This window comes from Boleophthalmus pectinirostris, unplaced genomic scaffold, assembly GCF_026225935.1.
Source record: "Boleophthalmus pectinirostris isolate CB_2022bp ecotype Guang Dong unplaced genomic scaffold, ASM2622593v1 HiC_scaffold_16, whole genome shotgun sequence".
In the NCBI taxonomy this organism is placed as follows: Eukaryota; Metazoa; Chordata; class Actinopteri; order Gobiiformes; family Gobiidae; genus Boleophthalmus; species Boleophthalmus pectinirostris.
In genome coordinates, this window is record NW_026571095.1 from 35093821 (window position 1) to 35113032 (window position 19212).

At 40.9% G+C, this 19212-nt stretch overlaps 1 protein-coding gene across 1 annotated transcript; it reads right to left on the reverse strand.

The window, feature by feature from the left end:
* Positions 1-2851: 2851 nt before the first annotated feature.
* Positions 2852-18964, reverse strand: LOC110168036 (cytochrome c oxidase assembly factor 1 homolog). Its single transcript, XM_020933442.2, has 4 exons — positions 18626-18964; positions 9456-9607; positions 7828-7904; positions 2852-3007 (listed from the first exon to the last, which is right to left on the reverse strand). Exons 1-4 carry the CDS (start codon positions 18717-18719, stop codon positions 2887-2889), a joined length of 444 nt encoding a protein of 147 aa, XP_020789101.1. The 5' UTR covers positions 18720-18964; the 3' UTR covers positions 2852-2886.
* Between the last annotated feature and the right edge of the window lie 248 nt (positions 18965-19212).

Sequence of the window (19212 nt, forward strand, 5' to 3'; positions counted from 1 at the left end):
CGGCCGCTGCTGTTGGTAATAAAACTTGTAGCGGGTGCAGGAGCGTGTGGGGCGTCTCAGTGCAGCCTGTGCGCTCATTTGAAACCCGCGGAGACTCTACGGCGCATCACAAACACACACGCTCCCTATGCACGGCTCGTCTGCAACAGCGTGTGCCCTCGTGTACCAGCGTGCATCACAGGGCAGGTTCAACTTCCTAAACATCCTACCTGTTCATCTGCCTCACGTCAGCACGCCGCCCCTCGCCTTTTCACGCTCTCGCTCCTTCCTGCGTACAGCGAACACAAGCCCCTCCCACAGTGCGGCTGATTAGAAGAGCAAGACCAAACGTGAAGCAAAAAACCAGTCTAAATCTGTGTTACAGTGTTGGCACAAAGCAGGTCTACAGCATAGAGCGGATCTACAGAACAGACCTACTGCCACATTTGGCTGAAGTTTGTCTAACAAAAGTGCACAAATGCATCTGTGTTTGTCACGATGTGCGTTTGATTTGGTAAACGTGCAGAGGCTGGTAAATATCACTGCAAAACCAGAAAAGAATGTAACTCCAGTTTGGAACTTTAAAAAACAGGTTTAAAAATCTTCCTTCACTTTTTTCACAGTTTTGTGTAAAGTGCCAGAGGAAGTTCTCTTAAAGAAGAGGTTCTCAAACTGTGGGGGAAGGGCCAAAAAAGGGGCACAGAGTGTTTCAGTGCAGTTTGTTTGGCTTTGTATTAGGTAGATCATTTGTCATTTTGTAAGTAGCTCACATGATGAAAAAGTGTGAACACCTCTGGTTTATGCAAATGAGTCATGTGGTTTTAAGTTTAGTTTCTGTAAAAAGTAAAAAAAAAGTATCAAAGCTGCATTAACACATTATAATCTCAAACAAACTGATGTGACTCTAGAGTGGTTACGGTTTATATGTGGTAAAGTTTATTTATTTTATAATGATGATAATTTTAATATAAAAACATTAATGATTAATCAAAAATCGATCGTTAATTCTCTCGAAGATCGATTAAGAAAATTTAAGTTGCAGGAAACACCCAAACCATGAAAAAAAGTGCAACTTATAGTCCTAAAAATATGGTTATCCAAAATATAATTGCAATTTCATGAAATATTTTGCGAAAGTATCATCTAGTTTTTGTATTTTGACTGTTTTGGTTCAGTTCTTTATCATTTTCTTCCTTTCAAAACTGTTTATATGCATCAAGAGTCATTATAAAAGTGGCAGGTTTGAGAGGAAGCACAAAATCACGTACACTATTCACACTTTTGAGAGGAAGCGAGAAACCTGATGAAAGCCCCACACGCGCATATGCCCCCGAGACTCTGACTGTTCCTTTAAGTTCATACACAATCTTTGAAAGCTCCAAAATAATAAAATAAAAGCATCGGGGCAGGGGTCACGGGACATGGGACTGTAGGTCTAAACCAGGTCTAAACCAGGTCTAAACCAGGTCTAAATCAGGACTGAACCAGGACTAAACCAGGACTAAACCAGGACTAAAACAGGACTAAATCAGGACTAAACCACGACTAAACCAGGACTAAACCCGGACTAAACCAGGACTAAAACAGGACTAAACCAGGAGTAAAACAGGACTCAAACAGGACTAAACCAGAACTGAACCAGGACTAAACACAGGACTAAACCAGGACTAAATCAGGATTAAACCAGAACTAAAACAGGACTAAAACAGGACTAAAACCAGGACTAAACCAGGACTAAACCAGGTCTAAACCAGGACTAAACCAGGACTAAAACTGGACTAAATCAGGACTAAAACTGGACTAAACCAGGTCTAAAACAGGACTAAAACTGGACTGAACCAGGACTGAACCAGGACTAAAACTGGACTCAATCAGGACTAAACCAGGACTAAAACAGGACTAAACCAGGACTAAAACAGGTCTAAACCAGGACTAAACCAGGACTGAACCAGGACTAAACCAGGACTAAATCAGGATTAAACCAGGACTAAAACAGGACTCAAACAGGACTAAACCAGAACTGAACCAGGACTAAACACAGGACTAAACCAGGACTAAACCAGGACTAAATCAAGACTGAACCAGGTCTAAACCAGGACTAAAACTGGACTAAAACAGGACTAAACCGGGACTAAAACGGGACTAAAACAGGACTGAACAAGAATGAACCAGGACTAAACCAGGACAAAACCGGGACTAAAACGAGACTAAAACAGGACCAGAACAGGACTAAACCAGGAGTAAAACTGGACTAAATCAGAACTAAACCAAAACTAAACAAGGACTAAACCAGGGACTAAAACAGAACTAAAACAGGACTGAACAGGACTAAACCAAAACTGCACCAGGTTTAAACCACGATCGAACCAGGACTAAAACAAGACTAAAACAGGACTAAACCAGAACTGAACCAGAACTGAACTCAAACTGAACCAGGACTTAACTGTTTTTGGTTCCGGTTTCAGTCCTGATCACCCGACAGTTTAGACCTGGTTTTAGTTCTGTTTCAGTCCTGTTTTAGTCCTGGTCCATGCCAATATTTACATCATGAAATACATTTTTAATTTTAATTTAAGTTCCTTCTGTTTTATTCATGACCACAACATTAGTTTTGTTCAGTGTGTCTCTAATGCGTCGTCTTCGTTGTTTCCTTTAAGTTTTCGTCTTTCTTCTCTTGATAGTTGTGGATAAATTCTTCATGTTAGAATGTTTATCCTTTGTGGAGCTTGTTGGTTGAAGATTTGGTGACTGGGGCAGATTTATGAAGCTGCTGGAGAATACGACACACATTTACACACACATTTTGACACAGAAAACCAAACGGTAGAAGTTTAATACCTCCTCATTAAACATCATCACATAAGGTCAGATCTTGAGTTTATAAATATGTTTTATTGAGGTTGAGTCTCACTCCCACTCCCCGGTGTCTAAAACCTCTTGCGTCGTCACAGTTTCAGTCCGAGGAGGGTTCAGGAGGTCGATGGTGTCTCCCTCCCGCAGCTTCAGGACGGCCTGTTTCAGACGCCACCTGTGGGAAAAAAACACCGTCACTGCACTTCAGCCGCAACATTTACACCTGATGCCCTGTCACAAAAACTTAAACCGTATAAACTATTACGCAAAATTGAATTTTTTTAACCGTGTTACAGTTGTTTCTCTTCTCATTGATGGTTTAAAGTTGTACTTGGAGTGATTCGTGCATGTTTGAGTCAACTTTAATCGCTTAGTTTCAAGACGCCATTTTTTATTTTATTACCTCCGCCAAGGAGGTTATGTTTTTGCCGGCGTTTGTTTGTTTGTTGTTTGTTTGTTGTTTGTCTGTTAGCAACATAACTCAAAAAGTTATGGACCGATTTTGATGAAATTTTCAGGATTTGTTGGAAATGTGAAAAGGAAGAACTGATTTCATTTTGGGGGTGATCCGGAAGAAATCCTGGATTCTGGATCACTTTGAAATTTTAGTTAACATTGTGGTAAATGGGGCCAAAAAATTTTGTTTCTCAATATCTCGGTTAATTATTGACCAAACCCCATGAAATTTGACTCAGGGATGGACAATGGGATCCTCTTTCATATTCCAAATTGAAAGTTACAAGACAAATATTTATGGAAAACACAATTAATATGAGGGGGACTGTAGTCCTTGGCGGAGGTCTGCGCTCACTGAGTGCTTTTCTAGTTTTATTTATTTAATTTATTTATTTCATTCATAAAGCATAAAAAGACATCGACAGTGTCACAACATCAAACACACAAGAAATGAATGAAAAGGAGCAGAAAAAAGAAAAAATCTTATGTTATCTGCCCCCCTTTCCGTTTTTCAAGACAAAACATCAACACCGATGATCACGAAACATTCCAGATCAGTTCAGGCACAATTACTGATCAATTGCAAACAGTAAATCTTCATTATTATACACAACTTAGTTTTCTTTTTCATACAGACACAGTGCATTCGATTTTATATGTTTTTAAAATGTCGTCACCGTACTTGATTCTTTTATTTCTTTGTCAAGACTCTTCCATAAGTTTAACTCCTTTCACAGCGACACTTCGCTCCATAACCTTGGTTCTGATTCTGGGTTTTTTAAACATGTAGGTTCCTTTTAAACTGTAGTGGCTTGTTCTCATCTCAAACAGTTTTTGAATATTTACAGGTAATAAATTGCACTTTGCTTTATACATGACTTTGAGGAGACTTAAGTCGACAATATCCTGCATTTTCAACACTTTAAGTTGAACAAATATTGGCTTGGATGGCTCTCTACAATGACTGTTGGTGATCATTTTCAAGGCCCTTTTTTGTAAAATAAATAAAGGTTGTAGGTAAGTTTTACATGTTGAACCCCAAATTTCCACACACATTTTGCAGATACACCGCTATCTTCTTAAGAACACTGCGACTTTTGACCCTTTTTGAGCAGATTTTTTACTCGTGCGACTGTTTTGGGGATCGGGCCGAGTTTTGGCTTCATCGTGTGTCGTGCTTCGTGTCGTAAACATGGGGTAAAGAAAATCTCACGACCAGCTCCAGATCGGCATTCATAGGTCACAAGAATATTAAACTTGTTTGAAATCCAGTCGCCTCTCGTGAGGGTTTCGTTCTGTTGAAGTCGTTCCATGAGACGATTGGCCAGAATCTGTCAGACTGAGCATGTGCGGACACAGAAGAGGAAGCAGGATATGAGGTTGTGGAGGACGATGGCGCCGGTGAGTGTTTTGGATGCAGGACATGGAGGCGCAGCTGATCCAGCAACAAAGAACAGAAGTTTGGTGAAAAACTTGATGCTATTTACTTCTAGTTCCTTCTGAAGAACTGACAACCCGTACTGCCCACATCTACCCACGTCTGTCCACGTCTGCCCACGTCTGCCCCACGTCTGCCCACATCTCTCCACGTCTGTGCCCCACGTCTGCCCCACGTCTGCCCCACGTCTGTCCACGTCTGCCCACGTCTGCCCCACGTCTGCCCACGTCTGCCCCACCCACGTCTGCCCCACGTCTGCCCCACGTCTGTCCACGTCTGCCCCACGTCTGCCCACGTCTGCCCACGTCTGTCCCACGTCTCCACGTCTGCCCACGTCTGCCCACGTCTGCCCCACGTCTGTCCACGTCTGCCCCACGTCTGCCCCACGTCTGCCCCACGTCTGCCCACGTCTGTCCCACGTCTGCCCCACGTCTGCCCCACGTCTGCCCCACGTCTGCCCACGTCTGCCCACGTCTGCCCCACGTCTGCCCACGTCTGCCCCACGTCTGTCCACGTCTGTCCACGTCTGCCCCACGTCTGCCCCACGTCTGTCCACGTCTGTCTCCACGTCTGCCCCACGTCTGCCCCACGTCTGCCCACGTCGTCTGCCCCACGTCTGCCCCACGTCTCCACGTCCCACGTCTGTCTGCCCACGTCTGCCCCACGTCTGTCCACGTCTGCCCCACGTCTGCCCCACGTCTGCCCACGTCTGCCCCACATCTGCCCACGTCTGCCCCACGTCTGCCCACGTCTGCCCACGTCTGCCCCACGTCTGCCCCACGTCTGCCCACGTCCACGTCTGCCCCACGTCTGAACCACGTCTGTCCACGTCTGTCCACGTCTGCCCCACGTCTGCCCCACGTCTGTCCACGTCTGCCCCACGTCTGCCCCACGTCTGCCCCACGTCTGTCCACGACTGCCCACGTCTGCCATGTCTACCCAGACATTTCTTTGAGCAGATTCATCGCTTCTTCTTTTTGGGCTTGTCCGTGCGCGCAGAGAAAACTACTGGACTGACACAAACTTGCCAAAGAACCAGTCTGTGTCTGTTTTTTGTCTGGATCAGCATTGTGTGTGTGGTTTTCTAATTCCGTGGTATTCTTCTTTGTGGTTTTCTTTTTCCGGAACAAAAACTCGGGTCGTTATGTGAACGTACAGTGTGCGCAGCATCGGTTCGTTCAGTGTGAGAACATGATTCGTGAGCTGTGAATTTCTAAACCCTGAGATTTGGTCGTACAGTTTAAGCTGAGGCTGAGTGACACGACCCAAAATATCACACAGTGTACGCCCGGCATTACTCGGTGATACAGGGAGGATTCGGCAGCGTCGCGTTGTTATTTTGGTAGAAAATCTGGTGCTCGCTAGTCTGCACTACAAAGGAAAAACACAATTATTCGTATTTTGTCCAAACTGACTTCATACGACCTGTTTTAATTGGTTGGTTTATTTTGTCTCAGCTGTGTCTCGTTTTTGAGAAATGTTTATGTGACAGCAGCTCAGAATGTTCTAACTGATGAATTCAAACACAGAAGCTGCACTTTTGGGTTTTACTGGAGAATTTCACACAACTCACACGGACACAAATAAAGCAACGTGTTTCAGGTCTAATTCTGAAATGGGACAAAATACAGACTTCAAACACAGACTTGAAACGTTCACATTTTCTCATTCTCTAACACAGTAAAGATCTCAGACCACCTCATTTTCTGCACTTTAGCTGTACACTCAGAGGTCAAAGGTCAAATCAGTGGTGATGGTTGTGACAGATAAATCTCCATCCATCCATTTTCTTCCGTTTATCCGGGGTCAGGTCGTGGGGGCATCAGTCTAAGCAGATACTCCCAGACTTCTTTCCCCTCGAACACTTCCTCCAGCTCCTCCAGGGGGACCCCGAGGTGTTCCCAGGCCAGCCCAGAGACCGGAAATGATGCTGCTCCTCTTGACATGGAGGAGCAGCAGCTCTACTCCAAGCTCCTCCCATGTGACTGAGCTCCTCACCCGATCTCTAAAGGGCCGTTCACATCAAAGCGTTAAAAAAACGCCTTGACGTCTCTATTTGGAGCCTTTGCATTTGAGTTTAGACGCCCCCGACGCGCATCTTTGACGCTGTGGACAAACGGGAGAAAAATACTTGACGCGCGTCCGTTGCCCTGGAAACAAGAGCCCGGTCCAGGTCTTTTCCCAAAACAATGTCAGACCAGACTGAGAGACTTTAGTGTTTTTATGACATAAAACATCAGCGGAGGAGATCGGGTCGACGACTGGGGCGTATATATATTTATACTCCACTAATGACACTGGATCAGTCCCGGTCTAGTCCCGGTCTAGTCCTGGTCTAATACCGGTCGAGTCCCAGTTTAGTCCTGGTCTAATACCGGTCTGGTCCCGGTCTAGTCCTGGTCTAATACCGGTCTAGTCCCGGTCTATTCCTGGTCTAGTCCTTGTTTAGTCCCGGTCGAGTCTCGGTCTAGTCTCGGTCTAGTCTCGGTCTAGTCTCTGGTCTAGTCCTGGTCCGGTCCTGGTGTAGTCCTCGCGATCCACTCTGTGATTGTGGTGTATATATTTATGCTCCGCTCATGTTTGTGGTTCTCGTTCTGGTTCTCGGGTTTTTCTTCCTGATAATAACGTCGCTGCGTCTCTGGATACTCGTCCCTGATTGGTTGACGCGGCACATCTAACGCGAAAAGTTCAAATTTTCAACTTCTTGACTCTGACGCCTTGGACGCGCTGGTGCTTTTCGCGTCGATTCGCGCTGCAAAAACGCAGGACGCTCTAGTCGCGCGTCCACATCGACTTTACATAGAAACTGGACGCTTTGACGCCTTGATGTGAAGGGCGGAGGAAAACTCATTTCAACCACGTTTTTGGATAAATCTGCTGAGACAGGGGACACAGACTCAAAACTGAGACTGGGTAAACACTCTTAGATTAGAGTCCCGTCCCACATGAAAAGCTTTGTCAGGTTGTGAAGACGCTGCTGTTGAATCCACGGTTTTATCACATGCCCAGTGTCGGGAAATACACCGGAAGTCATCGTCCGCGTGTTTCCAAACGTCTTCCGATAAGCGTGATCAGAGTCTACTGACAGATCGTAGTCTCACCTGTTTTCTCTCTCGTCTCTGTGTGAAGAAGTGTACAAATATCCTCCGGTCTTTGAACCTTTCACGGGGATCTTGATCTGAAACCAAAACATAACAAAACAAACAGGTTCAGTGTTTGGCTTTGAGTCAAATACACATCCTCTATCCAAAACAAAGACAGTTTCAGTTCTTAAATTCACGACATCGATACAGACGCTGATGGAAAAGAAACAACTATAATGACACACACTGAACCCGTGAGATGCTGTTGTGTGACTCGTTTGTGGTTAATATTCCTGTAAAACGGAATTTTTTGATTTTCTTTTGTAATATTAAAGAGCCCAGATTACAGAACTGTCCAAATCCTGACAAAAAACAAACAAATGAACAAACAAACAATAAGATTAAGTTTTTGTGGTTTTGTTATTTCTATTTCTTCTGTTCGTAACCGGGATAAGACTCATAACCGGGATAAGACTCGTAACCGGGATAAGACTCATAACCGGGATAAGACTCGTAACCGGGATAAGACTTATAGACATGATAAGACTCGTAACCGGGATAAGACTCATAACCGGATAAAACTCGTAACCGGGATAAGACTCATAACCGGGATAAGACTCGTAACCGGGATAAGACTCATAACCGGGATAAGACTCGTAACCGGGATAAGACTATAAGCGGGATAAGACTCGTAACCGGATAAAACTCGTAACCGGGATAAAACTCGTAACCGGGATAAGACTCATAACCGGGATAAGACTCGTAACCGGGATAAGACTCATAACCAGGATAACTCGTAACCAGAATAACCGGAATAAAACTCATAACCGGGATAAGACTCGTAACCGGGATAAGACTAACCATAACCGGATAAGACTCGTAACCGGGATAAGACTGATAAACTTAACCGGGATAAGACTCGTAACCGGGATAAGACTCATAACCGGGAATAAGACTCGTAACCGGGATAAGACTCGTAACCGGGATAAGACTCATAACCAGATAAGACTCGTAACCGGGATAAAACTCATAACCGGGATAAAGACTCATAACCGGGATAAGACTCATAACCGGGATAAGACTCATAACCAGAATAAGACTCGTAACCGGGATAAGACTCATAATGGGATAAGACTCGTAACCGGGATAAGACTCGATAACCGGGATAAGACTCGTAACCGGGATAAGACTCGTAACCGGGATAAGACTCATAACTGGGATAAGACTCGTAACCGGGATAAGACTCATAACCGGGATAAGACTCATAACCAGAATAAGACTCGTAACCGGGATAAGACTCGTAACCGGGATAAGACTCTGGATAAACCGGATAAGACATACCGGGACCGGATAAGATAAGATAAGACTCGTAAACCGGGATAAGACTCGTAAACCGGGATATAAGACTCGTAACCGGGATAAGACTCGTAACCGGGATAAGACTCGTAACCGGGATGAGACTCGTAACCGGGATAAGACTCGTAACCGGGATAAGACTCGTAACCGGGATAAGACTCGTAACCGGGATGAGACTCGTAACCGGGTAACCGGGATAAGACTCGTAACCGGGATAAGACTCGTAACCGGGATGAGACTCGTAACCGGGATAAGGCTCATGACCTCTTCCTTTGCTCTTCCGGTTTTACCTGGGCCCAGTGCTGGTCGATGTAGTTCTGTTTATCGGTCAGTCTCAGGTTGTAGACTTTCAGAGGCGGAGCTCCCAGACTCTCCATGGCGACAGAACACGCCTCCAGCTTCTGCACGGCGAGCTGGTGATACTCCGACGCGGCAAATTTCTCTGGAACACAAAACAACGAAGAGGATTTAGTTATTCCAACCGTTTGTTTAGGAATTAATAGACAGAATAGACTAACACTAATTTTCTGTAACTTCAAAACTGTTCAATTTTGTTGTGTGGTTCTTCCCCCTTTTTTTTTTTTTTTTTTTTTTTACTTCGGTGAGTCATTTTCGTCTGTTGTAGTTGTGGTCTGCTTTTCAACAAAACAGACCACAACTACATAAATCTTGATGAAATGGCAGAAATGTTCCAAGCCGAAGCAAAAGTGAAATTGAAGCAGAATTCTAAGAAAGAAAACAGCGCATGAACAACAAGTTTGCATTTATAACTTCACTTACAAATTAAAACAAACTAAATTTAATGCATAATTCATTCATTCCAGAGCTCTGTATCTTTGAAAACTTTGCAAATACTTTATACTTATCACTGATGTTGTTCCATAAACAGTGTTGGGAAGGTGACTTTTAAAATGTAATCCCCTACAGATTACAGATTACAGACCCCAAAATGTAGTTTGTAACGTAATCCATTAAATTATTTAAGGTAATGTAATCTGATTACTTTGGATTACTTGATTTGCTGTAGAGAAGCAAAGACGAGGAAATCTTCACATAAGATGTTTTGTCTGATAAAAGAAAATAAAAAGTCCAGACTTTACTGAACCAAATTAAACATATTATTGATAGAAGAAGAAGAGACACGTCCACACAGCAGGATTTAGTCCTGGTTTTAGTCCTGGTTTAGTCCTGGTTTTAGTCCTGGTTTTAGTCCTGGTTTAGTCCTGGTTTTAGTCCTGGTTTAGTCCTGGTTTAGTCCTGGTTTTAGTCCTGGTTTATTCCTGGTTTAGATCTAGTTTAGATCTAGTTTAAACCTGGTTTTAGTCCTGGTTTTAGACCTGGTTTAGACCTGGTTTAGATCTGGTTTTGGTCCTGGTTTTAGTCCTGGTTTTAGTCCTAGCATTTGTCCTGGTTTAGACCTGGTTTAGACTTGGTTTAGTCCTGGTTTAGTCCTGGTTTAGAAATGGTTTAGATCTAGTTTAGTCCTGGTTTTTGTCCTGGTTTTAGACCTGGTTTAGACCTGATTTAGACCTGGTTTAGTTTCCGGCAATGAGTGGAATTACCAAAAAAAAGAAGAAAAAAAAAAAAAAAAAGTTCACCCAAAATGTGAAAACAGAAAAATACCTCCGTGTAATCCATTTATTTCAACAAAGTAACTGTAATCCAATTACCACTCACTGAAACAGTAACTGTAACTGAATACAGTTACTCATAATTTGTACTCTGATTACTTAACTCTGGTACATGTAATCTGTTACTCCACAACACTGTCCATAAACTAACTAACAAGCTTTGATTTGTTTTTGTCGTTTATGGTCGTACAAACTAATAACAACATTAACGAAGGCACAAAAATCTTCCCCTTTTTGGTCACGCAAGGTTTTCAAATCTACCACAGCTGCCCCGAGTCAGACCGAGTGAAGTGTGGCCGCCGATCTCTCCCCAACCACCACAATCAGACACAGTCACACAATAAAACGGAAACGAAGTGCTTTGCTCAACGACACCGCAAACAAACGGCCCGATATCATTACTACTACTGCCGTTGTTTTTGCTACCGGGTTCTTAATCTGTGGAGGGTTAAATTCTTGTGTAGTGAAAATGAGGAACAAGAAAGAAGTTACATTATAATTGACTGGAAAGACTGGCTTTTTTTTTTGGTTTCAGAGAAGAAGTGTATTTTAATAGTCGTTCTAGGGTAGCAACCGAAAACAAACTGCAAAACATCTGCACTTTTACCATTTAAAAAATCATCAAAAATCAGTGGTTTACTGCCTAAATCAGACTCAGAGAGACTTATCCATGTGTTTGTCTCCAGTAGGTTAGACACTGTTCTGCTCACTGGTCTCTCCGAACGAGCTGTGAGACACTGCAGAACATCCAGAACATCCAGAACATCCAGAACATCCAGAACATCCAGAAACATCCAGAACATCCAGAACGCTGCAGCTCGCGTCCTGACTCGAACCAGGAAGTCCGAGCACATGCGTCCTGGTCTCGGGTCTCTGCCCTGTGGCTCGGAGACTTTAAAGCGGCTCTGCTTGTACAAGTCTGTCCACGGCCGAGCACCAAAGTCCATCTGTGACATTTAACTTCTTGGGTTCTTTTTAAAGACAGTGAAGTGTATTTACCTCGTTGACGTGTTTCTGCTGCTGCTGCATCTGCAGAACTGTCCCCGGTGTTGGTGGTGACGCGTCGTACATCAGCTGTTGTTACTTCCTGTGGGCGTGGTCAGACCTGATGGACCCGCAGGCCACGCCTCCCGTCGCCCGGTGTTCTCTGGAGGAGGGTGTCCCAGGTGTGTGAAAGGGAAAGGAGGCCTACAGGAAGTAACAGCTGATGTACGACACGTCACCACCAACACCGGGGACAGATCTGAAGATGCAGCAGCAGAAACACGTCAACGAGGTAAATACACTTCACTGTCTTTAAAAAGATCTCAAGAAGTTAAAGTACATAAGAAGACAAAATGAACATCATTGGCTTAACATCTGTGTGTTCATGTTAAGTAAGTAAGTCTTTTATTTAGGGATTCGATGAAATTTTCTTAATCGATCGTCGAGAGAATTAACGATCGATTATCAATTAATCATTAACGTTTTTATATTAAAATGATCATCATTATTATTACTATCTGCACTACTAATCTGCATAAATAAATTCAACTTTATGACAAATAAACCGTAACAACTCTAGAGCCACATCAGCCCGTTTGACATTATAATGTGTTTAATTTCAGTTTGCTAATTTGCATAAACTAATCGAAGATAAAACTCCAGCTCTTGTGTCGCTGATGTGGTTCAATTTCTGTCAGATTAAAAGACACGACTCAGGTGAATACAGGTTAGTGTGAACATATTTGTGTTTGTCAAAACCAGGACAGCGTACGGGGGGAGGGAGGTGGGGACTCGTCATCCACATTGAGCGACTCTCACCTGGAAAAACTTTTTCCCACTGGACACAGAAACATATGTGCTGCTTTATACACTGTGCACATGGACTCACACTTGTCACGAACACAACGGAAAGTGTGGAATTTCTTGTACAAATCATCGTTAAATCCACATTTGTGCTTCGGTTCGTTACAGACTGACCCACTGTTTGTGTCTCGCTCCTTCTGATGCAGAGACACATGTACACACCTGTTTGGTCACGACACACACAACAACATACATTCGGTTTGTCGAATAAAATTTATGTAATCGATGAAATTCTTAATGATCAATTATCGATTAATCGACTAATCATGCCCATCCCTACTTTTATTTATATACAGCAGAGCATTTATAGATTCATTATTCTTTTTCTCCACACCCGGTGATGGTAAGTTACTATTGTAGCCACAGCTGCCCTGGGGCGTGGTGACGGAAGCATGGCTGCCATGCCAATTGGCGCCGTCAGTCCCTCCAACCACCACCAACACTCACACACTTCACTTTCATACTAGACAATGTGAGTGAAGTGTCTTGCCTAAGGACACAACGACAGTTTTTGTGACTGGCGCCTCCTGTGGCTCCTGATTTTCCCAGCGTCTCCATCCAAGCACTAACCAGACCCAGTCCTGCTGAGCTTCTGAGATCTGACGGGATCAGGCTTTGACAAACCGGTGTGGCCACATGTTAGTGCCACATGAACCATCTGCACTGTGAGGAGCTCAGGGACCGGCCTCCTGCTGTAGTCTTGGTTTAGTTCTGGTTTAGTCCCGGCCTCCTGCTGGTGCCCAGAGTCACGACTAAACACGAGGAAGTCAGAGTTTCAGGTTCACGCAGCTAAAACCTGGAACAGTCTGAAGATGTGAGACAGATTCTACTCTGACTCTGTTTAAATCCAGACTCAAAACTGTTCTGTTTAGTTACGTTTGACTGAAAGGTTTTCATTCTGCACTCCTCTCTCTCTTTTTCATTTTATGATGATTATTTATGTTTTGATTTGTTTGTATTGTGATTTCAATGTTTTTCTTATTCTTTAAAGCATTTAGAATTACTTTGTGTACGAATTGTGCTCTACAAATAAACAAGCCTTGCGTTGCATTACAATTTGTTGGTTTTGTAATGAATCTAAAAATAATACTCTCGTTGATTAGTCAAACCTGTTAACTGTTCAATTTTTTTGCAAAATTCTTTCATAATTCTTTTGCTTTTTGTGTCTATAACCACTTCGAACACCACAGAAACCACAGACTGAGTCACAGACTGTGATAGAACTGAAGTGCCTTGCTCAAAGACACGACAAATAAGGATTCAATTCTAGAGTGGTGAAAATGAGGAACAAAAAATAAGTTACATTGTAATTAACTGGAAAGACTGACCCAATATTAGAACAAGCACTTATTTTGGTTTTACAGAAGTCCAGTGACGTTGAATTGGTTTTCCGATAATTTATGTTCAATAGGTTCTTTTTTAGACCAAGAGTTTGTTTTCAGAACTGACAGTTTGGTCTTCCTGGAGGCAACACGGACGTTGTCAGTGTTGGGAAGTTTACTTTTGGATTACTTGATTTGCTGTAGAGAAGCAAAGACGAGGAAATCGTAATATGAGATGTTTTGTCTGATAAAAGAAAATAAAAAGTCCAGACTTTACTGAACCAAATTAAAAATATTATTGATAAAAGACGAGGAGACACGTCCACACAGCGGGATTTAGTCCTGTTAAATCCTGTTTTAGACCTGGTTTAGTCCTAGTTTTGATCTGGTTTCGATCTAGTTTTAGACCTGGTTTTAGTCTTGGTTTAGTCCTGGTTTAGATCTAGTTTTAGACCTGGTTTTAGTCTTGGTTTAGTCCTGGTTTTAGACCTGGTTTAGACGTGGTTTACTCCTGGTATAGATCTAATTTAGATCTAGTTTAGACCTGGTTTTAGTCTTGTTTTAGTCCTGGTTTAGACCTGGTTTAGATCTAGTTTAGATGTAGTTTAGACCTGGTTTTAGTCTTGGTTTAGTCCTGGTTTAGACCTGGTTTAGACCTGGTTTTAGACCTGGTTTAGACCTGGTTTAGACCTGGTTTACTCCTGGTTTAGACCTGGTTTAGACCTGGTTTACTCCTGGTTTAGACCTGGTTTAGATCTAATTTAAACCTGGTTTTAGTCTTGGTTTAGTCCTGGTTTAGATCTAGTTTTAGATGTAGTTTTAGACCAGGTTTTAGTCTTGTTTTAGTCCTGGTTTAGACTTGGTTTTAGTCCTGGTTTAGACCTGGTTTAGATCTAGTTTTAGACCTGGTTTTAGTCTTGGTTTAAACCTGGTTTAGACGTGGTTTACTCCTGGTATAGATCTAATTTAGATCTAGTTTAGACCTGGTTTTAGTCTTGTTTTAGTCCTGGTTTAGACCTGGTTTAGATCTAGTTTAGATGTAGTTTAGACCTGGTTTTAGTCTTGGTTTAGTCCTGGTTTAGACCTGGTTTTAGACCTGGTTTAGACCTGGTTTAGACCTGGTTTACTCCTGGTTTAGACCTGGTTTAGACCTGGTTTACTCCTGGTTTAGACCTGGTTTAGACCTGGTTTAGATCTAGTTTTAGACCTGGTTTTAGTCTTGGTTTAGTCCTGGTTTAGATCTAGTTTTAGACCTGGTTTAGTTTCCGGCAATGAGTGGAATTACCAAAAAGAAAAAAAAAAAAAGGGGGATACAACCCAAAATGTGAAAACAGGAAAATACCACAATGTAATCCATTTATTTCAACAAAGTAACTGTAATCCAATTACCACTCACTGAAACAGTAACTGTAACTGAGTACAGTTACTCATAATTTCTACTATGATTACGCCAGTACATGTAATCTGTTACTCCCCAACACTGGACATTGTCACCTCGAGAAACTTTTTCACTTGACTCCACAAAACTATAATAAATATATTTTTTTGTTATAGATCCATGATTGACACTGGAGCAGAACATCGGGAGCAAATAAAATAAAATATCAAAATTAAAACAGACACCGAGATTGTTTTTAATTTGTGTCATTTCATTAAATATTGGAAATAGAGGTTGAAATCTGTTTTTTTTTTTTTTTTTTGGCTTGACACTAAAACGGAATAATGAAATAATAACCTGTTTTGTGACTGTATTGATTTTTGTTCTTAATTGATGATGATGATGATACAGTATCGATATCGGGGACTGTATCGATATATCACCAAGAGGTTTTTTTTGGTATATTTTACTAAATGATTTTCTTACAGTGCAACGGTTTTGTTTTTTTTTGTTCAGAGGAAGGAAACTCATTTATGCAACAATTTGACATTGTCATTGTTTTGATGATTAAAATGTTTGTGTTTCATATGAACTTTGCACAAGACGTGGTTTAACAAAGACTTTTAGTATCACAGACATGATTTAGCCTTCATTTTTTACTGAACCGTATCGAAACAATTTGAAATATATCGTATCGAATCAAAAGTGCACTGTATCGAGGTTTGTATCGTATCTGAAACTTCTTAAATGATCCCCAGCCCTAGTGACAACATTTGTTTTAGGTTGCGAATCAGACCTGACAGTTTCGTCTTCCACAGAGTCTCATGATGTTTCTGTGTCGTGTCGCTCAGCTGATTTAAACAGGTTTTGGTTCTGTTTTCCTACCGGCAGAGGCAGGACGACAGCGCCATCTGCAGTCCAACTTCCTCAGGACAGTATCCCAGGTGTGTGAGAGTAAAAAAGCCCCTCGTCCCGGTTTATCGTCCCGTGGGCACGTTTCCGTATTTCAATTGTGTCTTTAATCCAGCGATGATGTTTGTTGAGATGGCACTGTCCTTCTGCCTCCTCCAGTAAGAAGACGGTGCCTAAAAACTTTATAAATCAGCTGAGCGACATGTCAAAGAAACATCACGAGACTCTGAGGAAAGAGCGCAGGGAGCAGTCGAAACTGTCAGGTATGATAAGCAACCTAAACCAAATGTTGTCACTAGGGCTGGGGATCAATAAGAAGTTTCAGATACGATACAAACCTCGATACAGTGCACTTTTGATTCGATACGATATATTTCAAATTGATTCGATACGGTTCAATAAAAAATAAAGGCTAAATCATGTCTGTGATACTAAAAGTCTTTGTTAAACCACGTCTTGTGCAAAGTTCATGTGAAACACAAACATTTTAATAATTAAAACAGTGAAAATGTCAAATGTGTCGCATAAATGAGCTTCCTTCCTCTAAACACACAACAAAACTAAAGCTCTGTAAAAAAAATAATTTCACAAAATACACCAAAACATACAAAATGTTGATATGATAAAATGATATATCGACACAGTCCCCAGTATCACATTAAACTATACAATATATTGATATTTTGATGCACACCCCTAGTCAGTGTCGGGAGCAACGTGTTATAAAAATAATGAATTACTGTAATGCATTACTTTTTACTGTAACGCAGTAATATAAGACATAACTACAGTAATATTGTAATGTACCGAATTACTTTGAAATGACAGTAACAAGTAATAAAAATAAAAATAAAAATGCATTACAGTTTTAAAGTAACTTGCCCAATAGTGCCCATAGTTGTCACTGGACTAGGCCTGATCGGTCTATGTAACATTTGTTCTTTTGAACGAACAAAAATCAATAAAATCAAAAAAAACAGGTTATTTAATTTTTCCGTTTTAGTGTCAAACAAAAAAAAAAAGAAAACTAATTTCGACCTCTATTTCCAATATTTAATGAAATAACACAAATTAAAAACAATCTTGGTGTCTGTTTTAATTTTGATATTTTATTCTCTCTGGTTTATTTGCCCCGGAAGTTCTGCTGCAGTGTCAATCATGGATCTATAACAAAAAATTATATTTTTATTATAGCTCTATGGAGTCAAGTGAACAAGTTTCTTGAGTTGACGTCCTCCAGGTTGACTCCATGACGAGTTTCTCAATAATGACTTTCTAGTAGTCGCACATATTCTGTGTTTTTTGTCCTTTTTTTGTAGGCCTTTTTTTCTTCCTTTTTTTCTGTTTCTCTCTTTTTTTAAGATGTGTACATTGTGAACTGTTAACATTGTATACTGTTATTATACTACTATTATACATCTCTATGTTAACTGTCTTTTATATTTTAAAAAAGCATAAATAAATCATACATAGAAAAAAAACAATGACTTTCTAGGATGTGAAAGCAAATGTGTCACTGTAAAAGAAGACGACATATTTGTCCACAGAATTGCAACAATTTTTCAGTTAAGTCTTTCTAAATCAGGGATGGTCAAACTTTTTGACTCATGGGCCACAAATGGTTCTAAAATTTGACAGAAGGGCCGGACCAGGAGCAGATGGATCGAGTTTTTTAGTAATCCACCTCATAAGAGAAAAAAATAACAAATATCCCATAACTGAAAATCATTACAAAGCATTACAAGAAAATATCTGCTGTTCAAGTTCCACAGTGTTTACTATTTATTGAAATGACTTTAAAATACTGAAAATGATTATTATTATTATTGTTCTTCAAGTTCGGCGGACCGGATTAAAAAGCTTAAAGGGCCGCATATGGTCCACAGGCCGTAGTTTGCCCATCCCTGTTCTAGCAGCAGAACTTCATATAAACCAGAGAGATTAAATAAAATAAAATTTAAATAGACACCAAGACTGTTTTTTGAGTGGTGTTACCTGAAATAAACTTCAGATTAAATATTGGAAATAGAGGTTGAAATCGTTTTTTGTTTTTGTTTGTTTGACACTAAAGCAGAATAATGAAATAACAACCTGTTTTCCTTTTCTTTTCTTTTTTTTCGTTCTTAATAGAAAAAAAAAAAAAAAAAAATGTTACACTGACTGATTCTGAGGTGTGGCTACAAGTCGTATCCTATGTGGAAATATACATTACTAAATCATTATTACAACATAACATACTGGACTGGACTGAACCAGTTTAATGTTATGTGACCTCAAGTATTCAAGCATTTACTCACGCTTTTCTTCAGAATTACTATTATTATTTTATTTTTTTTTTTCTTGGATAACAAAAGGATTAAAGTACTCACTTTGCATCAGGTAGTACATGACTCCCACTCCTCCTCCAGTCACTACAGTGGTGAATATCGCGAGTTCTTGCAGCTTTTTAGTAGAAATCCTCATTTTTCGTTCAAAAGTTAAAACTGAATGCAGAAAAGTGAAGTAAAATGTGCTTCCCAGCCGCAAAACACATCAAAATAAACTCACGATGGTCTAAACTTCACTGTATAAACAATATATTCCGTGTTTGAATCATAACTTTCTTTGTAACAGCGTCTCTTTTATTTCAGATTAAAATTTCTTTGCGCATTTTGTTTCATTACGTGACCAACTTGCCCTTGTTTGTTTACCTTCCTGTTTGAGGGACGGCGGAGGGGGGGCGCTTTTTTATGACGTCACACAAGCAATTTTCCGTAGTTTTTTTAGTATTATTATTTTTATATATATAATTTTTATGTTTGTCATATATTAACGGACTTTTAACAAGCTTATAACTATATGCTATATATATATATATATATATATATATATATATATATATATATATATATATATATATAAAATAATGTCCGAATAAAATTGAAATGTTGCGAACTTTCATTTATAAACATTCATG

Bases quoted from the DNA above. Each gene is read 5' to 3' on its own strand.
- LOC110168036 (XM_020933442.2), bottom strand. From the start codon at position 18,719: ATGAGGATTTCTACTAAAAAGCTGCAAGAACTCGCGATATTCACCACT. The intron at 9,608-18,625 runs GTGAGTACTTTA...TTTGTGTTCCAG, and splicing joins CATGTACTACCTGATGCAAA to AGAAATTTGCCGCGTCGGAG. The intron at 3,008-7,827 runs GTGAGACTACGA...TTTTTCCCACAG, and splicing joins AGAGACGAGAGAGAAAACAG to GTGGCGTCTGAAACAGGCCG.